General features: G+C 39.6%; 1 protein-coding gene across 2 annotated transcripts in view; it reads right to left on the reverse strand.

Moving 5' to 3' along the window:
- Positions 1-13,898: 13,898 nt before the first annotated feature.
- The window catches only part of LOC140458240 (glucoside xylosyltransferase 1-like), an 88,825-nt gene continuing 77,858 nt past the window's right edge, over positions 13,899-24,865 (reverse strand). The window contains exon 8 of one of the 2 annotated variants that reach the window (XM_072552571.1): positions 13,899-16,009. In XM_072552571.1, coding sequence (XP_072408672.1) covers positions 15,851-16,009 — 159 coding nt within the window. In that variant the 3' untranslated portion in view covers positions 13,899-15,850. The remainder of the gene's footprint in view (positions 16,010-24,865) is intronic. The other variant, XM_072552572.1, reaches the window with a different exon arrangement.

Here is a 24,865-nt window from a genome sequence, read left to right on the forward strand (position 1 = left end):
GGGGACTAATATACTGGCAGGGAAATTTGCTAGAACTGTTTGGGAGGATTTAAAGTAGGAAGATTGGGTGGGGGACACCCAGGGAGATAGTGAGGAAAGAGATCAATCTGAGACTGGTACAGTTGAGAACAGAAGCAAGTCAAACAAACAGTCAGGGCAGGCAGGGATAAGGTAGGACTAATAAATTAAATTGCATTTATTTCAATGCAAGGGGCCTAACAGGGAAGGTAGATGAACTCAGGGCATGGTTAGGAACATGGGACTGGGATATCATAGCAATTGCAGAAACATGGATCAGGGATGGGCAGGACTGGCAGCTTAAATGTTCCAGGATACAAATGCTACAGGAAGGCTAGAAAGGGAGGCAAGAGAGGAGGGGGAAGTGGCTTTTTTGATAAGGGATAGCATTCCAGCTGTGCTGAGGGAGGATATTCTTGGAAATACATCCAGGGAAGTTATTTGGGTGGAACTGAGAAATAAGGAATGATCACCTTATTGGGATTGTATTATAGACCCCCCAATAGTCTGAAGGAAATTGAGAAACAAACTTGTAAGGAGATCTCAACTATGTGTAAGAATAATAGGGTGGTTACAGTAGGGGATTTTAACTTTCCGAACATCGACAGAGACTGCCATAGTGTTAAAGGTTTAGATGGAGAGGAATTTGTTAATTGTGCACAAGACAATTTTCTGACTCAGTATGTGGATGTACCTACTAGAGAACGTGCAAAACCTGACCTACTCTTCAGAAATAAGGAAGGACAGGAGACCGAGGTGTCAGTGGGGGAGCACTTTGGGGCCAGCGACCAAAATTCTATGAGTTTTAAAACAGTAATGGAAAAGGATAGACCAGATCTAAAAGTTGAAGTTCTAAATTGAAGAAAGGCCAATTTTGACGGTATTATGCAAGAACTTTAGAAAGATGATTGGAGGATGATGTTCGCAGGTAAAGGGACGGCTGGAAAATGGGAAGCCTTAAGAAATGAGATAACAAGAATCCAGAGAAAGTATATTTCTGTCAGAGTGAAAGGAAAGGCTGGTAGGTATAGGGAATGCTGGATGACTAAAGAAATTGAGGGTTTGGTTAAGAAAAAGGAAGCATATGTATAGACAGGATAGATCATGTGAATGCTTAGAAGAGCATAAAGGAAGTAGGAGTATACTTAAGAGGGAAATCAGGAGGGCAAAAAGGGGACATGAGATAGCTTTGGCAAATAGAATTAAGGAGAATCCAAAGGGGTTTTACAAATATATTAAGGACAAAAGGGTAACTAGGGAGAGAATAGGGCCCCTCAAAGATCAGCAAGCTGGCCTTTGTGTGGAGCCACAGAAAATGGGGGAGATATTAAATGAATATTTTGCATCAGTATTTACTGTGGAAAAGGATATGGAAGATATAGACTGTAGGGAAATAGATGGCGACACCTTGCAAAATGTCCAGATTACAGAAGAGGAAGTGCTGGATGTCTTGAAATGCATAAAGGTGTATAATCCCCAGGACCTGATCAGGTGTACCCGAGAACTCTGTGGGAAGCTAGAGAAGTGATTGCTAGGCCTCTCTCTGAGATATTTGTATCATCGATAGTCACAGGTGAGGTGCCAGAAGACCCAAGGTTGGCAAACGTGATGCCACTGTTTAAGAAGGGCGGTAAAGACAAGCCAGAGAACTATAAGCCAGTGCGCCTGACCTCAGTGGTGGGCAAGTTGTTGGAGGGAATCCTGAGGGACAGGATGTACATGCATTTGGAAAAGCAAGGACTGATCAGGGATAGTCAACATGGCTTTGTGCATGGGAAATCATGTCTCACAAACTTGATTGAGTTTTTTGAAGAAGTAACAAAGATGATTGATGAGGACAGAGCAGAAGATGTGATCTATATGGACTTCAGTAAGGCGTTCGACAAGGTTCCCCATGGGAGACTGATTAGCAAGGTTAGAGCTCATGGAATACAGGGAGAACTAGCCATTTGAATATAGAATTGGCTCAAAGGTAGAAGATAGAGGGTGGTGGTGGAGGGTTGTTTTTCAGACTGGAGGCCTGTGACCAGTGGAGTGTCACAAGGATTGGTGCTGGGTCCTCTACTTTTTGTCATTTACATAAATGATTTGTATGCGAGTATAAGAGGTACAGTTAGTAAGTTTGCAGATAACACCAAAATTGGAGGTGGAGTGGACAGCAAAGAGGATTACCTCAGATTACAACAGGATCTGGACCAGATGGACCAATGGGCTGAGAAGTGGCAGATGGAGTTTAATTCAGATAAATGCAAGGTGCTGCATTTTAAACATACTCAGGGGGGCTTAATGTTGAATTCAGCAAAGTTTCCCGATTAACTGGCACTCCATTTTCATTATTCGGAGATGCCGGTGTTGGACTGGGGCGTACAAAGTTAAAAATCACACAACACCAGGTTTTAGTCCAACAGCACACTAGCCTTCGGAGAAGGAGCGTCGCTCCGAAAGCTAGTGTGCTTCCAATTAAACCTGTTGGACTATAACCTGGTGTTGTGTGATTTTTAACTCCATTTTCATTGCTTGCTTACTTAATACTTTGAGACTGAGTTTCTGCATGCTACAATAGGATTGGTTTTGTGGATTCATAGTTAGGAACCTTATAAATGCAAAGTGAGCTTTCTTTTCTAATCATGTTTTGTATTAATGAGCACATCATTCAGAAACATTAACATGAGTCAGTTCCTCACAACAGCATATGTAGTAAGAGTCGACAAGCTGTTTCCAACGGCTTGCAGAAATTACAATTTATTTTTCACTGTGACATTACGAACATTGAAGTCGTTTTAACCCAAGTAAATAAAAAGTGAAGCTTGTTGTCAACATAATGAAGTTGGAGATTTTCACCTTTTATTCTAAACAAAGTAAGCAGCGTGAGTTTTTTGTCCCCAGGGTGAGCCCAATTCCCTGATTAGGCCATTTTTCATTCTAATCTGTTTCTCCAGCTGGCTCCGGGTCATGCACATTTTTCAATGGTTAATCCAGCATTGGATCCACTGACAGTTTACACAGTTCGGTTTTCAAATTGGTCCCGAGGGGTAGGCCTCATTTGTGCCAGGAAGGCACCACTGTACAAATTTGTCAAGTTTACATTAATTTTATAGTGTGAACTTGATGGTTGCAGACGTGGAGCCTGTTCCATCCTCTGACTGACAATATAAATGGAATGCAATCCAAGTTGGTTGTACAACAGCTATACAGTCTGGCAACTAGTTTGATATCACTTTCTAATATTACAAAGTAGGCATTTGCACCGCATCAAGTACCACACAAGAGTATTTGTTCTCTTCAGTAAATAAAAGTGAGCAACTGAAATTCAAGCAAGATATTCAGGGGAGCTCTTATTAAATTTTTATCTATTGCTTCTCGCAAAACAGCTCACGGTCATTAAATTTGTGAAAACTTGTTTTAAAAAAATACTGCAATTGCATGAGTCAAAGGAAACACCTTGCAGCCACGCTAACATGATTGACTCTTAATTGCCCTCTGAAGAGCTCTGGCAAGCCATTCACTTGTATCAAATTGCTGGAAAATTAATCCAACACCATCTCAAGGGAACTTGGTACAAACAATAAATGCTGGCCTTCTGAGCAACGTTTGTATTCAGAGAATGGAAAATAAAAAGATTAAGCTAAAGGGCCATCATAATCCATGGCAGTTTTTATAACATTTGACCATGGACCTCTCTGAAACCTCATATTGATTCATGCCAGGTTACAGCAATTGCCTGACAGTTTTTTTAAAATTCTAAACCAATTTCCCAAAATATATTTGAATTTCATTCTTATGTAAGACACAGTGTGGGCCTGTTTTCAAGAGGTTTTATACAAACTACAGACTAGACAATCAAGGGTCCAAAAAAAAAAATGCTGCTACAGATGCGTTGAGAGTTCAAATGGAACCAAACCAAGTCGAAGGAACAAATTGTGTATGTTCACAACATGTCTAGGACATCACCTGCAAAACAGAAGACAGACTGAAATGCAGGTTGGTCATGAAGTATTTGACTGCTTGAACAAGTCGCAGCTATGTGGATTTGGGATATGCATTGTAAAAGGGTATTATGACCTCCATTACACAGTTTAACCACCAGTTGTAAATTTATTTGACGCATCATTTGTAAATAGCCAGACAATATATGAACTGGGAGACAACAGGTTTTGTTCAAATTTATCACTGACTGTAAAACAAGATCAATTATTCAAAACAGGCTTATGGTCACTGAGCTACTCTGAACATCTTACTATTAATATTTAAAATGTAAAAACCCTCCATCTACAGCATCCCATACTTTTTGTGGAAAAAGTAAACGATTAACACAATAAAACTGTATAAATAATAAAGCATGAGTGAACCAGTAAAAAAATTATAGTTTTGAAATCAAGTGCCAAAGCAATTCACAAAGTGTTATTTTTGTACACTACTGCAACATTAAATAGAGGGCAAAGACTTCAAGGCTTAGTGAGATTACTGTTCTAATATTAAATAGCAATTTAAAAAATAAACTCTAATTGGGCCCCAAGATCATGTTATAAATCAATAAAGTTTGGCCAAATTTTGTTGCTGTTAACTATTTTTATTCTGTACAATATAACATCTTAAAACAGCAGACTATATTGTCTATACAGATTTTCTTTTATTCATGCTGGATATCATGAACCTGAATTGGAAATGTTATAAAGAGGCACTATAAATGAAGATTTAGTTGTAGCTAGTTTCACTTATTATACACATGCTTATAACAGATAATTGCATCTATTAACTATATCCTGAAATTCAAGAATCAGTTCCTGTTGAGCTAGCAGTCTTAAATGGAGTTTGAAGTTATTGTGCAGATAATTGCTTCAGATTTCGCTTAACCTTATTCAATGTGAAATATCTCTTTGGCCTTTTATTATTTTAAATATAGGTTTAACTTTTCTTTTATGCAGTTGTAAAATAAAGAGCTTTTAAAATGCAGTCAGGACTTAGTTTTGTCTACCTTTGTTTTTGTTTCACCATCATAAAACAGGCTTCTATACAAAACTAGCTACGTAATATATCAGTTCTTGTCAGATTCAATACTCCTTCCATTCACTGAGACAGGCACATGTGTGTTTGGAGGCTCGATAGTTCAAAGTTTGTGAGAAGATTCGTAGCTCGGGTGCTCATTGTTGTGGTTCTGTTCGCCGAGCTGGGAATTTGTGTTGCAGATGTTTCGTCCCGCCTAGGTGACATCCTCAGTGCTTGGGAGCCTCCTGTGAAGCACTTCTGTGATCTTTCCTCCGGCATTTGTAGTGGTTTGTCTCTGCCGCTTCCAGTTGTCAGTTCCAGCTGTCCGCTGCAGTGGCCGGTATATTGGGTCCAGGTCGATGTGTTTGTTGATAGAATCTGTGGATGAGTGCCATGCCTCTAGGAATTCCCTGGCTGTTCTCTGTTTGGCTTGTCCTATAATAGTAGTGTTGTCCAAGTCAAATTCATGTTGCTTGTCATCTGCGTGTGTGGCTACTAAGGATAACTGGTCGTGTCGTTTCGTGGCTAGTTGGTGTTCGTGGATGCGGATCGTTAGCTGTCTTCCGGTTTGTCCTATGTAGTGTTTTGTGCAGTCCTTGCATGGGATTTTGTACATTACATTGGTTTTGCTCATGCTGAGTTTCGGGCCCTTCGTTCTGGTGAGTTGTTGTCTGAAAGTGGCTGTTGGTTTGTGTGCTGTTATGAGTCAGAGTGGTCGCAGTAGTCTGGCTGTCAGTTCGGAAATGCTCCTGATGTATGGTAGTGTGGCCAGTCCTTTGGGTTGCGGCATGTCCTCATTCCGTTGTCTTTCCCTTAGGCATCTGTTGATGAAATTGTGCAGGTATCCGTTTTTGGCGAATACATTGTATACATAGTTATAGACCAAGTCCTGAGCTATGAAAGCAACCACCCCAACACACACAAACGAAGTTGCATCAAGACAATGTTCAAAAGGGCCACAACACACTGCAGTACACCAGAACTGCAAAAAGAGGAAAAAGAACACCTATACAATGTATTCGCCAAAAACAGATACCCGCGCAATTTCATCAACAGATGCCTAAGGGAAAGACAACGGAACGAGGACATGCCGCAACCCAAAGGACTAGCCACACTACCATACATCAGGAGCATTTCCGAACTGACAGCCAGACTACTGCGACCACTCGGACTCATAACAGCACACAAAACCAACAGCCACTCTCAGACAACAACTCACTAGAACGAAGGGCCCGATACCCAGCATGAGCAAAACCAATGTAGTGTACAAAATCCCATGCAAGGACTGCACAAAACACTACATAGGACAAACAGGAAGACAGCTAATGATCCGCATCCATGAACACCAACTAGCCACAAAACAACACGACCAGCTATCCTTAGTAGCCACACACGCAGATGACAAGCAACATGAATTCGACTGGGACAACACTACTATTATAGGGCAGGCCAAACAGAACAGCCAGGGAATTTCTAGAGGCATGGCACTCATCCACAGATTCTATCAACAAACACATCGACCTGGACCCAATATACCGGCCACTGCAGCGGACAGCTGGAACTGACAACTGGAAGCGGCAGAGACAAACCACTACAAATGCCGGAGGAAACATCACAGAAGCGCTTCACAGGAGGCTCCCAAGCACTGAGGATGTCACCTAGACAGGGGACAAAACGTTTGCAACACAAATTCCCAGCTCGGCGAACAGAACCACAACAACGAGGCTCTACAGTGATCAGTAGTTTTCACTGCGGAGATAGTTATTTGGATTTTGGAACAAACACAAATGGCTATTTAATGATTAGTGGTGGTATACTATTTAAAGTGAAACAGCATTCAAGAGTTCACCACACAGAAGGACCTTGTCGCTCAAATTCAAAGATAAATGAAAGTAAAATAAATTAGAGGTGCTTATGATAATTTTGAAAACTCTGGAAGGAAACCTTTTACATTAGATTAGATTATTTACAGTGTAGAAACAGGCTCCTCGGCCCAACAAGTCCACACCGACCCTCCGAAGAGCAACCCACACAGACCCATTCCCCTACATTTACCCCTTCACCTAACATTACGGGCCATTTAGCATGGCCAATTCACCTAGCCTGCACATGTTTGGACTGAGTGTGTAAACCGGAACACCCGGAGGATACCCACGCAGACATGGGGAAAATGTGCAAACTCCACACAGACAGTTGCCTGAGGCGGGAACTGAACACGGGTGTGTGGCGCTGTGAGGCAGCAGTGCTAACCACTGTGCCCCTGTGCCACCCAAACTTGTGTCAGAACTCTGGGTAGTGGCAAACATAAAGTCAGTTCTTCAAAATCGCAGGAGGGCAGAGATGAATTAGCTGGATGGGTGGATAAAACAAAATGTAATATTAGGGAGAGGAATTATATTGATAACAGAAAAACCCCAAATAGTGAAAGAAGTGGGATATTGGTGTCAACTCAAAGCTTCTTAAGGATAATGGTTCAAGTAAAAATATACTTAATTTTCTAGAAGAATATAATATGGAAGCGGGGCGGGGGGGGGGGGGGGGGGTATTCTGGAAGTCTTAGTTTGTCTGCAAGTTGAAAGTGTTGACTACTGTATTCTGTGGAAGTAGTTAAGGTAGATTCAATTAATATTACCAGGTTAGAAGAACTACACTTACAAAACAAACTGTAGTTCAATCTAAACCAAGGGTGTTAGACTTGAATATGGGAAAACATTAAAAAAAATGAGGCACAAGTTGGCTGAGGTGGTTTAGGAAAACGCATTAAGAAACAAGACCATATAGAAGTAATGGTCAGTCTTTAAAGAACCATTACATTGCTTACAGCAACTACATATTTCTCCAGTGTGAAAACCCAAATCAAACCATTGGTCAACTCTGACTGACAAAGGAAATTAAGGATCTTATAAAAGGTGCAAAGTTGCCAGAAATTGCAAATGTAATATTTAAGAATAAACTAATAAAAATAGAACGGGTGCACAATCCAGCAAAAATAAGCGTCAAACAAATGGGCTGCAAAAGCTTGTAAAACAATGTAAAAAAGAAACCTTTTGTTAAGATAAACATGACCTCATAAAAGCAGACACATGAGAATTTACAATGGGGATTAGAGGAAAGGCACAGAATGTACATGATTACCATGTGTCTGTTTTCATTGAGCAAGATATAAAAAGTCTGCTAGAATCAGAGCCAATTGATTAGGGAGAATGAGGAGTTTGTGATGATACCATGGCTTTAAGTGGTGTATTTTATCCTGATTTTTGCTTGGAGAGATTTTATGACAGATTCCTGATGAAGGGCTTATGCCCAAATAGTCGATTCTCCTGCTCCTCGGAGGCTGTGCTTGGCACCTGCTGTGCTTTTTGAGCACCACACATCTAGACTCTGATCTCCAGCATCTGCAGTCTTCACTTTCTCCTAGATGTGCCAAACAGTCCTTTTAAAGTCAATAAACAGCTTGAGGCACCTTGCGGCTTTCTAAAAAAAGTTGGAACAATAAAAGCAGCATGAGTGGGTGGAGTCAGGCTCCCACACAACCACAGTTTTATTTTGGCTTTCAGTACTTGTTGGGGTTTTGAAGTTGGTTGTGGAAGCTGTTCCTCCCTCCCTGCTCCAGCTAAAAGCTTAGGCTCCCTCTCTGTCACAATTTTCTCTTGGTGTTCATTCCTCTTGGACTGCAGAAATACCACATATGAAACAATCTATTTTACTGAATTTGCCTTTATCGAGGATGCGTTTATGGAATATTACTATATGGGAACAGATGTTGTTTGGCCGTTAATATATTATTATGTTAAGTTTTCCTTTTCCCTCAATTTATTATGGACCAGACCAAACCCCGTTCAAATATCTTATTTAAAGGCGAGTGTAAGGTGCTATGTTCCAGATGTAATTCGATTGGTTACACTACTCAGTTTTAAGCAAAACACACTTCATTCTTGCCCTACAGTTAAAGTACAAACATAAGAGGAATTGGTAGAACTTTAACTTGATTGAAAATCTTAACAAAATAATCAATAATTTAACTACTTAGAGCAACTGGTCCAATATAGTAACATCCCACACACACTTGGCAAAGGCAAATTCAGTAAAATAAATTGTTTCACATGTGGTATTTCTCCAGTCCAGGAGGAATAAACACCAAGAGAAAATTGGGGCAGAGAAGTTTTAGCTTTTTAGTCTTTAGTTGTAGGGGAAGGAGAGAGAGAGAAAACAACTATTGAAAGCTAAAGTAAAAATCCTGCTTCTGTGGAAGCCTGACTCCGTCCATTCATGCTGCTCCTATTGTTGTAATTTAAATAAAAACCCAAGGCCTCACAAGCTGTTAACTTTATTGACTTTGAAAGGATAGCTCTGCATCTCTGTCTTAAAACATCTCTTCAACAAAAAAAGGACAAAACACACATTTTAAAGCCAATAGTATCGTCACAAATTGAAAAATAAATAGAATTAGTAAGAAGGTTGTGCTGCAGACATTAACAAGTCAGTTATACACATGATTAATGCATAAACTATCTTCAAATATTCTAAAGAGTCTGGAATAACATCTGCAGTTTGGAAGCTAGCAAACATCACACCTCTATTTGAGGGAGAGAGAAAACTAGATACCACAAGACCTCTTATGCTTACATTATTTGAAGGGAAAATGATAGATTTCATTCTGAAAGTGACAAATAGACACTTGGATAAAAATGATCCGTTTGTCTATAGTCAGCATGGACTTGTTTTTGTTAGGTCTCTGACAGAATGACTGCTCTTAAATTAAGAATTGACTATCCAATTGTCCAATTCTAATATTTACACATTTGCAGATGGTAAGAGCTAAATAGGAATGTGTGTTGTGAGGAAAACATAAAAGCAACTTCAGAAGGCTTTGGAGAGGCTTAATGAGAGGACAGAACATAGCAGATGAAATACAATACTAGGTTATCCACTTTGGTAAGAGGAACAAATGTGCCTAGTTTTTCTTAAATGGCAAGACGTTGAAAAGCATAGATAAACAAAATAAACGAGGTGTTTTAGCCAAATGGTCACTGAAGGCTAACATGCAAGTCCAGCAAGCTACTTGGAAGGCTAATGGCAATGTTTGCCTGGAGTGCAAGAGGATTTCAGTACAGGGATAGTGCACTTTTGTTTCAAATTAAGATATAAATTTGGTTAGACTACACCTGGAGTAATATGTGGAGTTTTGGTCTCCTTATCTGAGGTCGGATATTATTGCCGGAGAGTGGGCAACCAAGGTTCACCAGACTTTGAGTATGTTTAAAGATACAGATTAACTGATTTCTTATTACCAATAGTGTAAAGGACTAAGGATAGTGTGGATAAAAGGCATTGAAGTGTTGAATAGTCATGATTGTATTAGATTGAAGAACAGAGTTGAAGGGCTGAATGGCTTACTCTTGTTGCTGGGTTCCAAAGTTTAACTTGGAAATAAGGAATAGAATACAGGTTTCCTTAGGATTTCTCTTCATGCCTTCTACTTATGATGGACAATGAATGCAAGTCATCATTAAAGGGGCAGTGGAAAAATTCTCTGTACCACTGTTAGCTTTCACTTGAAATTTACAGGACTTCAAATAATAACTTACAAGATGCTTATTTGCCTGGAAGGATTATTAAATATTACAGGGAATGAATAGTTTAATTGTGTGATAACATCCTGGGTTAAAAACTGTCTGAGTTCCAACCAACCCATTCTGTCTCAAAGTTGGGGTACAAGTTTTTACTAAATTGCATTCAGTAACACTGAAACCATTTAGATTATGGTATGTTTCTGTCTTAGTCCTTCTCTCATCCCATCTCAACCTGTTTTCTGAGAGTTGAAAGATGCAGATTGCATGGTCGTGAACTTTAGTCTTTCCAAACAAACAGCCTCACTTTGCTCTCATCAGCCTTCTGCTTTGAGATACCAAGAACCACCTGGTCAGTCAGTGGTTACTCACAAGAAGTGCAAGAGTTACTAGAGACCCACACATTCACATACTCCAGCTCAAACACCAGTGGTGCATTTTAGACGGTAACAGAATTGCACCCATCTTGAGTCACCAGGCATAGGTTGACTGTAGCCAGAACAGAAGGAAGGTTAGCTCATCTGTCAATTCCCTGGAAGTCTCATGCAACCTGTTAAAGAGGCCTTAGATGCTCCGAAAGCTAGTGCATCCAAATAAACCTGCTGGATTCTAACCTGGTGTTGCGTGATTTTTAAATGTGGCGGACAAATTAGACCAAAGGGTCTGTTTCTGTGTTATATATGACTTGACAACTCTCAAAATGTTTGCCAAAAGATCAGGTGAATTTCATTCCTGGTTTCTGGATGGGGTCACAACATATCTGGGTGGCTACTTAAAATGCAGGTAGGTTTTTCAGGTAATCATCATCATCATCATTCTCAACACAATGAAATGGCTGCTAGACATGTCACATCCTGGAAAACAATGTCAAATCACATCCTTCAGTAAGCTAATCATAACTGGTATATTGATGGATTAACCACCACCCCAGGTCTAAACCATTTTATTGACAATGGCACGCACTAAAGCTTGCCATCAGAAAAGTCAGAGTAGCTGGAAGGTAGTTGAGCTCATAATAGTCAACAAGGGAAGCTAACAAGTCAGCCTGGCAATCAGGAGGACAAAGGGGTTCATACCTTTATCAAGGACAACGTACCACTGCCTAAACATCCAATTAACTGGAGGCCAGAGTGCAGGAAAGAGAAAGAGAGAATGCAAGAAACGGATTTGTCTTCACCAATGAACAATAAGTACTTGACCATAGCATTGGGCAGCACAGTAACACAATGGTTAGCACTGCTGTCTCACAGGGCCAGGGACCCGGGTTCAATTCTTGCCTCAGGTGACTGTGTGGACTGTTTGGATTTCCTCCCACAATCCAAAAGGTGTGCAGGTCAGGTGAATTGGCTATGCTAAATTGCCCATAGCGTTGGGTGGCTTAGTCAGGGGTAAATATGGGGTGAGGGTCTGGGTGGGTTGCTCTTCGGAGGGTCAGTGTGCATTTGTTGGGCCTGTATCCATACTGAGGGAATCTAATCTAATAACATCCAGAAACTTTAACCTTCTATTCACTCAAAGTACCAAAAGAGAACACCCATCCAGGTCTGCAATGCTTACATCTTAAAAAAGATTACAAGTTGGACACATGACTTACTACTTGTAATTCTGAAATAATCTAAATGCTTGGCTTGTCTCTAAAATTCATCTTTATTTGTAAACATGTTTCACTTCAGGGTGTTGTGTGAAGTAACATCTTCTGTTTAAAACTTATCTGAAAACCTGTTTTGGCTTTATCACTGAAAGTCACATTTGAATGGTTGAAATCATTCTCTAAAATATCTGGTTGCAGATAACAAAAATGCGAGGAGAAAGGGGATTAGCTCTCCCATCATCTCTCTCTCTGCCCACACATCTCATTTTATTTTATAATGCTCCTGCAAAGCATGAATGGCTTTACAATGCCATTAAATCCAAGTTATTGTTAGATGAGACAGCTTGAAGACCCCAGTACCACTTCAGCAACTTGTACAAAATGTAGCATGATACATTAGTGCAGTCAGAGTCAGTGTCACACAAGCACAGAAACTGATGCTTTGGTCCAATGAGTCCATGCCGAACATAATCCCAAACTGAAATAGCCCCACTTACCTGCTCCTGGTCCATATCCCTCCAAACCTTACCTATTCCTGTATTTTTCCAAATCTCTTTTAACCATTGTTATTGTATCTGCATCCACCACTTCCGCAGAAAGTTCATCTCACATGCGAACCACCCTCCTTAGACTGTGTCATATTAAGAGCGAGTTGAATAAATGAGAAGTTAAGTCAAGGCCCTTCTACCTTTGCAGATGGATGCAAAATGTTCTAAATACTTTGAAAGGTGAAGAGTCCCCATGTCATGCCTAAGGTTAAAGCTTTTCCCCTAGAGCAGCTAGAATTTCATTATATCCCCTTGTCTGTAATTTGTTGAGCAGTGGGGGGGAGTTATTACCATGTGAATGCCTTTTACTATTTTAAACAGCTGTATTGGATCAGCTCAAATGCAAGTCAAACTATCATACTTATTAAAATAACTATGTGCGTCCCCTTACTTTTGACTCAAGACATACAAGCAGGCTGGCTGTCTGCCTGCTGTAATGCTGACAAACTTATCATCTGTGATACTCAGCTTCTGCTCTGAAAAGGGTGGGGAGCGATGATATAACTGTCTTCCTTCAAGTTTAACCAACCATTTTCCACGATATCCACGTACTGTATTTTGCTGTTTTTCTCTAGCGTTGGTTAAAATATTCAGCCACTAACTACTTTACCAGTCTTCAAGGTCACTATTACAACAGTCCTGTACAGATCGAATACTGTTAAGATTTCCAGAAGTTTTGCCACGGATTGTGATACTAAAAAAAGTAAGTAATATTTTGGAGAAGGTTCACATGATGTTTCCTAAGTTTCTTCCAGGAATCACTAGTACTGCTCATTATAGTTATTTTTACACTGTTGGTCAGATTCCAGGAAAGCAGTGCTCAATTTCAAAGGAGCACGTTCTTGCCTGCATTTAATCTTTGGGTATTCATTCCTGGGGGACAGAGCTTTGGGTCCTTGATCCCAAATGGTGCAAGTCTCAACGCTTTCATATTGCTTTGCGTGGTCGTGGAAAAAAAAGTGACAGAATACCTTTGAAAATAAAAATCTGTGCGATTTGAACTGTATTGCAACTTGTTATTTCATCCTCCAATACAGCAAAATAGTAATGATGTGAACACTCAACTTCGTCTCAGAGCAATAATGGTTCACTTTAGATTTCATATTCAACTTTATTTCAGTAAAAAAAGAACAAAATTGTATATTAATGTTTAACATTACAATTGTTTAGACATATATAATTCATTATTAAAAATAACCTAGATGTAAAAAAAACTGTTTACAAATAGCTTGATCTAATTTGTAAAACTATGTTACACCAGAAATTTCAATTTGAAAGCACTAAAATTATAAACACTAACGGAAGTGGTTCAAAATTCTTAATTTACCACCAAACATGAGGCAAATATCCAAGTATTAAGAAAGAAACTGAAAAGCATTTATCCAACTTATTTTGGTTTTAAGAAGTGCATTTAACAGCTGATATTCAACTTGTGATTAGCAAGACACTTCGTATAATTCAAATGCTCTCCAAAAATCACTTTTAAGAGACTGCCATGCCGGGCAATATTAGCATAGGATTTCTTTACGCGGTAAAGTTAAGCACATTTCCAGTTATCAACATATTCAGAGACTACAAAACTAATCATGTCAAACAAGTATTTCTAAATACAAAAACACTAAAGTTAGCTGAATTCCAGAGAACGAAGCCAGATGTAAACAGTGTTCTGTTCTTTTACAACCCAACTCAGCTAATTTGAATAAAGTTGATTTCAGAGTTAGAATCCTACAACTGTGACAATTTTCAAGCCTGCTGTTCTAACATTGGTAACATCTACCAGGGCAATAAGCACTACAATGCTGTGACAAAAGCAGGTTTGCAAAAAGTGTGCACACAATCAGTTTAGGGGAAGTTGAAAGGGAAGAAATAATCTAACTAATTAATGGACAAATCTTTGTAAAGAAACCAAAGTAAGATTCAGCATAGCAAACTATTGAACAAATCCAGTTGTTTTCACATTATCACTCATTTGTTATGCCTACAATACTAAAAAAATGAATTACTTCTAGAATTTCCACTGAAATTTAAGTAAATATTTCATGCAGAACTGTTTCTGCCTTGCCTGTCAAAATTTACTGATTGTACATTAGTATGTGAATCTGACATTGCAATGTGATGTAAACAAGTTAAATCTTAAATATGTATTCACAATTCTAAATTACTTCTATTCCAATTTTATGCCATTAGTCAAAATATTTAGTCTTCAAAAACAGAATTCCCAGAAAGATTTCAAACAATATTGGGCTGGTGGCAAGACTGACTCCTGCTAAACTCAGCCACATCTATTAATTAACTGTCAAGCAGCTAGTTGGGAGGTGCATTCAAGGTGGCTTCTTTACCTGTTATATCAGCTACAAAACAAATTTCAACTGACTTGTATTAAATTGGATGTGAAGTTATTTATTGAGTTTTGCATCTTCATATTTCAAGTGCAAGCTCATCTATGTAAACTGTCCACACTTCAATTCACCAATGCAAAAAGTAATTTGATTCCACTTATGCAAATATGAAAAAGGATAAATGAAAGAATAAATAGGGTATGTTGACTAATATGTTTTTATTACTGGAAAGATTGGAATTGAAGTTAACTATTTTCAGTTGCTCAGTGTCTACCAATCATGGACAAGCAATCTATTCAGAACACTGATTTTGCACTTTATTACAGTGTCGAAATTGAGCCTAACTGATCCTTATATTGGAGCCAAAAAGCACCTAATGCAGTGCACTCTTCAAAACCTGATTGTCATAAACATGCAAGACATTTCTGCATTTACTTTGCAATACATAAGAGATTAATTGCCATAACTTCACAATGAAAAGCACGTCATAAAGATTGTCAACAACTCTAGCAAATCTTCACATGATGGAATAACATTCTTTTCTCTGTAAACAATGTTTCCCACTAAATAAATTCTTCAATTTAGGTTAATTAGTGCTCAGGTATGAGATGATGATTACATTCATAAGTCATTCTTGAGGTTTCAATACAAACAGTACTTGCTTTGAGCTCTTTCACTTACCTCACTTCAATATTTTAAGACCCACCAGTCATTTATTTAGGTCTTGTGAAAACTCCGGTCCCTGCCGCTATATAAATAACACTGGAACAAAATAAAGTCTTCAGTCATTTACCAATCTCACGTTCTTGAAATTTTATCCTGTAAAGTTCTTAGACTTTTGAGCAGCTGCATTGTGAAGACCTGGTGGATCCTTCCACAATATGTATTTGTAGTTTTCTGCAATTCATTTTGAAGCGGTTGCAGGAGTGATCGGATGGGATTTTCCCCAAAAGGATACTGCAGAGATTGCAAAACAATATACAAAAGACAAATGAATTTCTTACATTTGAAATAAAAACAGACATTAATTTTTTTTTTGAAAGTTCAAACTTAATTCTGTCTTCAAATATCAGTTTTGAACATTAATTGATGGATGACCTACCTTTCAGTATCTCAGATTTTCAGGGATTAGAACATGGGTACCAACTGGACCAGAAAAAGGAGAACCTTTAAATCACCATTTGGAGTTTATTTTCTCCCAACATTGTCTTGTTTGACAAATGGTACATTATTTCATAAAACGTGGTAATGAGCTAGTACAAAATACTGGTCTCGGCTCCATCCACATCATTCTTTCTAGAAGTTGAATTGTTGTACAAAGAGAGAATATGGTCTTCACTGACAAGAGTACAGTATAGTAAAAGATCTGTGTAAAGCTCATGTACACCACATCAACTGCATTAACCTCATCAACCCATTTTTTTAACCTTGTCAGAAAACTCATTCAAGCTTGTCAAACACTTTAGTTTTGACAAATCTGTGCCAACTTCCACTAAATAATCCATAGTTGTTCTTCTCGATGGTAGAGGTTAAGAGCTTGGAAAGTGCTGTTGAAGGATCACAGGTGAGTTAATGGAGTGAACCTTGCAAATAATAGACACTGCTTCCACTGATTATAAAGAAAACTGTTGCTGACTCTCAGTAAAGAAATTAGCTGTAAAAGGGAAGCACCTTAAAAGGGCAACTAGGAAGAGAGAGATAGGGCTCCCAGGTCTTACTCCATGAGATCATCAGATGGTAGAAGCCATAGTTCCATAGGAGACCAAGGGGTTTTCAAAAAACACCTTTAGAAAAGCACAGGAAACTATGGTCGCTAATTCTCAGTGCACAAGAGGTTAAATTACATGTACGGGTAGTCAAAATCAGAAATGCCTTTCCATGTGCCACCTGCCACCCCCTCACACATTTCAATGCACCATACCTGTGGCACTCACCCATGTTTAGTCTCTAGCAGTCAGGATTCAGCCTTCACATTAAGATGCTTTCCCACACCAACTGATGCCAGTCTCAATGCTTTCACCATCCTCCCTTACTCAGTTGTGGCAAGCTGATCACCAAAACACACTGAACATGCAATAATACGTTTCTCTCTATTGATCATAACCACAGGGAGCAGAGGAAAACCAGAGGGGCAACACATGCTTGAACACTTACGCTTACTTTCAGAAACCATTGCATTCAGTGCCACTAAGACCATTTGGATAGTGGTATGTTCCTGTCCTATTTCCTTCTCACATCCCCAGTCAACCCCTATCCTGTTATCTGTGAAGTGAAAAGGGCAGTGTGCATGGCCATGAACTTTGGTCTTTCCATCTCAACCTACTTTGCTCTCACAAACATTCTGTTCTGAAATATTAAGGTCAGTTAGTTATTGCAGTATCCTCAATCCTTCACCGTCAGTGGACAAATATACTGGAAGTCCTTTCAAAACAGAACTGTGAGTATCCTTACAACCAGAGGACTGTACTAGTTAATGAAGGGAACTCACCATCTTCTCCAGAGCAATGAGCAATAGGAAATAAATGATGACTTTGCTAGCAATACATAAATCCCATGAACAACTTAAAAACATCAAGAATGAGTTGCTGGATGACTGACACCCATGGAATCATACTCCAGCAACAAGGATTCTCCTTCAGATTTTTGACAGTGGATTACACATTAAAATGTACAGAAAGCTTAACTTTAAATAGAAACAGTTCAAGGGTTTCATGCTAGAATTGATAGCAGTATAATTATTCAATACAGCAAAATACAAATGAAAACCTTGAAAAAGCTTCCTTCATTAAACTTTGTAGCACTGCTTTGCATTTATGGGTAATGGCATATCAAAAAAAATGTAGCAGCTTCACACCTGAGGAAGATTAGAAACTACAATTGGGTCAATGGGCTGAGTAGCAGCAGATGGATGCCCTACTATAGGAAGATCATTATTAAATTGGAAAGAGTACTGAAAATATTTACCAGGATGTTGGTGGGAATGGAGGGTTTGAGTTATAAGAGCAGGCTGAGATTTTTTTGTCATTGGAGTGTAGGAGGGGTGACTTCATAGAGGTTTATAAAATCATGAGGGCACAGATAAGGTGAATAGCAAAGGTTCTTTTCCCTAGGGTGGGGGAGTCCAAAACAAGGGGTCATATTTTTAAGGTGAGAGGAGAAAGATTTAAAAAGGGACCAGAGGGGCAACTTTTTCACAGAGGGTTGTTCATATGTGACTGAACTGCCAGAGGAAGTGGTAGATGTGATAGTTACAACATTTGAGTGTGTTTTGGACAAGTACATTAAAAGGAAAGGTTTAGAGGGATATGGGCTAAATGCAGGCAAATGGGACTAGTTTAGCTTGGGCGTGTTGGACTGCAGAGTCTGTTTCCTTGCTGTGTGACTATGACATCATTTCAACAAATTACAAGCTAACAGAATTATATAATTTCTTGGGCTTCACTGCCAATTTTTAATTTGAAACATGATCAAATCTTACTTCTGTGATAAACTCTGTTTACCTTTGTTTTTTAATTTCTTTGAAGAAAGTGAGGACTGCAGGTGCTGGAGATCAAAGTCAAAAGTGTGGTGCTGGAAAAGCACAGCCAGTCAGGAAGCATCAAAGGAGCAGAAGAGTCGACGGTGGGGTGCGGGGATGCTGGTGGCTGGGAACACGATAGGTAGATGAGGGTGGGGGTGATGGCGATGGCGATGGCAATAGGTCCGAGCAGAGGATGGAGCGGATGGGTGGGAATGAAGATGGACAAGTAGGATATTTCAAGAGGGCAGTGCTAAGATGGAGGGCTAAACACATAGGCAGAAGTGGGTACTGCAGATGCTGGACATTAGAGTGATGCTAGAAAAGCAGAGCAGGTCAGGCAGCATCCGAGGTGCAGAAAAATTGGCATTTCGGGCAAAAGCCCTTCATCAGGAACGAGGCTGTGAGCCTTCAACCAGGGGACAATGTGGACTTCATCAGTTTCCTCATTTCCCCTCCCCTCACCTTATCCTATTCCAACCTTCCAGCTCAGCATTGTCCTCATGACCTGTCCATCTTCCTTTCCACTAACCGCTCCGACCCATCACCTTTACGCCCATTTCTATCCACCTATTGCACTCTCTGCTACCTTCTTCCCAGCCCTCCCACCTCCCATTTAGGTCTCCACTCCTGAGGCGGACAGCCTCATTCCTGATGAAAGGCTTTTGCTGCTCCTTGGATGCTGCCTGCTCTGCTGTGCTTTTCCAGCACCACTCTCATCTTGGCCCCAACCACATGATTAGGTGGTCTTCCTCCAAGGATCAGGTGGCTAAAATCTAGTGGCGGAGGCAGCCCAGGACTTGCATGTTTTTGGCGGAGTGGGAAGGGGAGTTGAAGTGTTTAAATTCTGTGTCAATTATGACCTCAATAAGTTGAACAATAAAAGTGGAACGATTGATAACTTCAATGCAATTCCTGCAAGTTTATAATAGCTATATCATACATTTTTCTGGCCCAGTGGTTAGCACTGCTGCCTCACAGCACCAGGGACCTGGGTTTGATTCCAGCCTCAGGCAACTGTCTGTGTGGAGTTTGCACATTCTCCTTGTGTCTGCCTGGGTTTCTTCCAGGTGCTCTGGCTTCCTCCCACAGTTCAGAAATGTGCAGATTAGGTGAACTGGCCAGGTTAAATTGCCCATCGTGTTCAGGGATGTGCAGGCTGGGTGGGTTAGTCAGTGGAAATGTAGAGTAATAGGGTAGGGGAATGGGTCTGGGTGGGTTGCTCTTCAGAGGGTTGGTGTGGACTTATTGGGCCAAATGGCCTCTTTCCACACTGTAGGGATTCTATGATTCTATTTCTTGTATATTTGATTAAACAAAGACCATGAAATTAGATCATACAAGTATTAGCTTACACACGGAGGACATACAAACATGCGTTTTGAAAACGAGGTCTGTATTTACTTTGAACATGTTAGTATACCCTTCAAAATAGTTCACAAAAAATTTCTGAATCAAAAACGTTCTGCAAATATTTGAATAGCATTCGATCTAATACATGAAAAACTTATCACAGCTTCACACTTTTGTCCATTACCCTCCAAAATCTTCCACAATTTAGTATGAATTTGTATACCATACTCAAGTATTAAGAAGAAAGGCAGGACTAGAATTTTACAAACAGGTGAAAAAATTCGATCCAGACCAAATATTACCCCTTAACACAAACAAACCTAGAATTAATGCTCTCAATTCAAATTCTTCTTTGGATAATACCAACCAGCCTTTTTTGTCAATTACATTTTAGAATCTTAAAAAGGGACACACTCCACACTTGTGCAACAGAACAATTTATAGCATTTTATATGGTGTTGTATTCCTGTCTCTCTAAAATAGCACGAGTGAATGTAATCATTAATGGTTTGTATTTTACAGTAAGTTATATTTTGTTAACATATAACTTAGACAATAAAATCCACTGTGGTCTCTTCGGATTGTGTGAGAAGCTTATTTAGTCTTGTAGTGTGAAAGCCACGACAGCCTTTACAAAAGAACATTTTCAAGCTCTTTAAGAATAAAAGGCTTTTATGTTTCTAGAGTATTGACCTTAATAATAACATTCACAGAATACAAAACAAGACCATCAAGGAAATTGCACTGAGCAATAAAAGCACTTTGCATATACTGATTTTATTATACTCACAGGACATAGCCTGCAATCGAAATTTTATAGCAATACACTTCCGTTGTGATCAATACTGTCTCAACGCTTAAACAGCATGTATTTCAATTTCAGGATGAAAGTCTAACTTTTTAATTTTGATTTTGCAAATATAATTTTTAAACTGAGCTTTAGGCTTCCCCTACTCAAAATTCCACAACACAATGACTGTCCATCTGAAAAAACTGCAAGCAAGGCCACACATTCAATAAAAATGATAATAGATGCTTACTCAGCATTATCAAAATAAAGTCGAAAAGAGTGGAGCTGGAAAAACACAGCAGATAATGCAGCATTCAAGGAGCAGGAGAGTCGATGTTTTGAGCACAAGCCCTTCAGAACATTCCTGATGAAAGGCTCAAGCCCGAAACATCAACTCTCCTGCCATTCAGATGCTGCCTGACCTGCTGTGCTTTTCCAACTCCACCCTTTTCGACTCTGATTCTCTAAGCATCTGTAGTCCTCACTTTCTTCTAATTATCAAAACAAAGTCTAACAGGAGCAACATGTCTGCTCATCTGTGTGTAGCTCAAACACGTGAAATTTTTATTTGCACAACAAAAAATTCTGAACCTAGTGGTGTAATTAAAATGAAAGCTTAACACGATCATGAATACCAGTCACATAGATAATACTGGTGGCTACAGGGTACTTCAAAAGCTTCCTTCTTGGGACATAGAGTTTGTCCAAAAGGCAGCACTACCAGCAGCAAGAGAAATAGGAACAGGATTAAGGAATGAAGCCCCTGTATCTATCATTTGTTGAAATCTTCCAGATTAACTCAATTTTGCTGTCCAAGTCCCTTAGTACCAGAAAATTTGACTAGAATACACTCCATCACGAAGTGCTAGCAACTTTGTGGTATGGATTTTCCCAAGAATTCACAATTCTCAGTGAAGAAATTTCTTGTCAATCTTAAGTGGCAACTCCTTTATCCTGAGACTGTTGGCTGAATTTTACCAACTCTCGTTGCAGTCGCACAAGGGGGATATTTCTCAGCAGTGCCTTGGAGTTAGAATGGTGATCAGTGTTTGGAGGTGAACAGCTGACTTACATAAATCAAAGTCTCAATTACAGGTAACTTCTCAGAGCTTTTGAAATTTTGAGAATGGCGGAGTAGCTTGCTGCCACATTGAAGTCCATCAGTTTCATGGCGGTGACCTCCCTGTGTCAGCCCAAGAGTGAAAATCTGAGCTGAAGGCTATAATTCCTACTGAGGACAGCTCAGGGTGCGAAGGCAGCCCCATAGCCTCAAAAGGAATTTAGAGCAGCTCTCCTTTCAGGAGAGCCTGGATGCTTGTCCTCAGTTCAAATGTTTTATTTATTATTGCATTTCGAACAACAATCTCCACTTCTTGCAGGGGAACTGAGGATGCTTTAGGGTTGCCAACTCTTTGATGACTTCAGCACCATTAGGAGCCTGCTCACCACCTAAAGAGTCACAAGTAATATCAACTGGTTTTTCGCATCGACAATTGTGGGCTTGTGTGTTAATTTGGTCGCAACATTGGTACACCAAGTTCACAGTTAAATGCAGGCTATGACTCTTACACTGTCTAACCACAGGAGATAACCTCTCAGTAACTATCCTGTCAAGTCTAAGAATTTTACACATCATAATGAAATTGCTTTTTATCCCAGGAATCCTTTGCATCTTGATAAGTATATCCTTCTTTAGGCTAAGAATCCAAAAGTGTACATATTGTGTTATCTCAAAGCTCTGCACATTTTCAACACAAACTCCAACAGTGCTATGGCAATCTGGCATTTTATCAGGACACATTGTGCCCTGGGTGCAGGAAGCCTACATTGGACACCAGTTTAGTATTCAACAACCCAAATTGGCTGACGCTGTGTCAGGATATCTAATTTGGAACACATAGGTGTGACAACTTACAAGCCACATTGCAAATAGCAAGCACTGAAATGCAAAATAGTCCTTGCATTTGCTTTGCAGAAATAGGCCACTCAAACTACAGATAATTATTAAAAGGTCAACAACTGCAAAATGTCTGCAAGAACTGAGGAATAGGTGACAAACCCATCACAAGGTTGCGACAGCTGGGCTGCTAAAAAGAAAGCAAGCCCTGGACAATATCCTCGCCCGAATTCAGAACATCGAACTTGCAAATCAAACATTCGGATCTTAGACTGGTTGCAGCTCATTTTTGCCAGGGTGACTTACTGTGTTTTAATACCTACTTTATGCTGATCTCCAAGTAACTTGCATTCCCAAGTCATTGGGCTACTTCAATACCTGTTGCTCTTTTTCAGTCTCCCTCTCCCTGATTGGTTAATAGGAAATTAGGAGTGGAAAGTTGGTGTAAGGAAAACAAATGTTCTGTAGTCACGCGCAAGCAGTCTATTCATCGGTGTCTGTGTTCTAGGATGTTAGAAAGAGTGCAAGGCAGGAACTGTCATAATCAATGTTCTTGGTCACATTGGATGCCACAAGTTCTATTACAGCCAGTACAAGGATGCAGAGAGCATTTTCATTTATAGGGCTCAGAAGAGGCAAGCATCCTGGTCATCCACCAATTCTGCACTGTTTCCTCTAGTTATGTGCTGCTTTGCCCTGCAAGACAGATGTCAGAATCTCAGTGTGGAATGCTGTGGTTGGGTAATGTGTATGCTGCAGTAAAATAGCTGTGCTTTGTGGTGGTAAAGAGGTGGATAGATGACAACATGAAGGAACTGAGCATGAAGATAGAGTATCTGAATATTAGATGTGAGTAATATGGCTGTGGTCTATTAAACAGTGCGGAAAATTGGTGCTATGGTGGGATGTCATGTGGCGATGACTTAGGGTATGCTGGCATAGAACCTCAAAACATTTATTGATATCTTTTAACTTTTTTGCCAAGTTGTCGGGTCCAAACTCCCAAGAGCTGATCTTCCTAGCTAGTTGAGGATGTTCTATTAACTATCTCCTCCTGTCCACCTTCATCATTCATGTTTGCACCCTGGAAATGACTGTTCTGGTGCTCCAGTTCCATGTTTTACATTGCAGTAACATCACTCTGTCCCTTGTAGAGGGACTATCTGCCTTCAAGATTATAGCCTGGCTGCATCACGTGCGAGAGATTCCTGGAGTTTTTTTTGTGAAGTGTAAAACAGAAACCAACACACTTTATAAGAGTTTCCGATTTCTTAATACAGTACTTGCTATTTTATTCAAAATACCTCTCTTCTCCCGACTGGCTTTTATTGATAATCACCTTAATTATATACATTTCAACAAATATTTTTTCATCACGTTTACCTGTTATGTCACACCTCTGGAGCAAGTGGGACGTGAACCAACCTGAAACACTACCACTGCACCAAAAAGACCCCTTTATACATTTTTGGAAAAAAAAAGAAATGTCTAGATATTTTAATCAAGCTGTAAAGACATTATGACACATCTGGAACAGGTGGGACTTTAACCCGAATCTCATGGCTCAGAAGAAGCGACACTACCACGACACCACATTTTAATACAATTAAGTAATTAATTCCCACACTTGTTTACACAGTTATCTTTAACTCCAAAAATAAGAAAATTAGAAAGCAACATCACATACTCTGAACTGAGTGTAACCCAACTGCTAGGAAGATGTCTGGCCTTATGCTGTAATCATGGCAATAAACTGGAGCACCAAACTTGTGCTACCCACCTTCAACGATACAAGTACAAGCATGATGCATCACAACCCCCACTAAAACAAGCATCAAATTATGAGCTCTCTAATTTGTGCTTTAACCTTCTTGCAAAAAAAGGTGAACAAAACATAATGGGTTGCTCTACCTGTTGTTAACAAAATGATTTATATACAAGGATACCCTAAATTCCTGTATGTTCCAACATTTACTCCTGTTTTCAGAAGTATTCTTCCTACCAAAGTGGATAATTTTCACACTTACCTGCATTTTGCTCCACCTACCACTTTATCAATTTATAACAGCTCATTAATTGCACCCTGCCATCCTGAACATTATCCCATTTTTTTTTAACTGCTTTTATCCATTTGAGGATAGGTTAACGAGTTGCACAAATGTATTAGAGGTGCACAATCCTTTATCCAAAACGCTTGGGACCAGCTGGTTTTCGGAATTTGGAATTTGGAATTTTTTGAATTTCAGAATAAGTGAC

The sequence above is a fragment of the Chiloscyllium punctatum genome, chromosome 32 (assembly GCF_047496795.1).
Source record: "Chiloscyllium punctatum isolate Juve2018m chromosome 32, sChiPun1.3, whole genome shotgun sequence".
In the NCBI taxonomy this organism is placed as follows: Eukaryota; Metazoa; Chordata; class Chondrichthyes; order Orectolobiformes; family Hemiscylliidae; genus Chiloscyllium; species Chiloscyllium punctatum.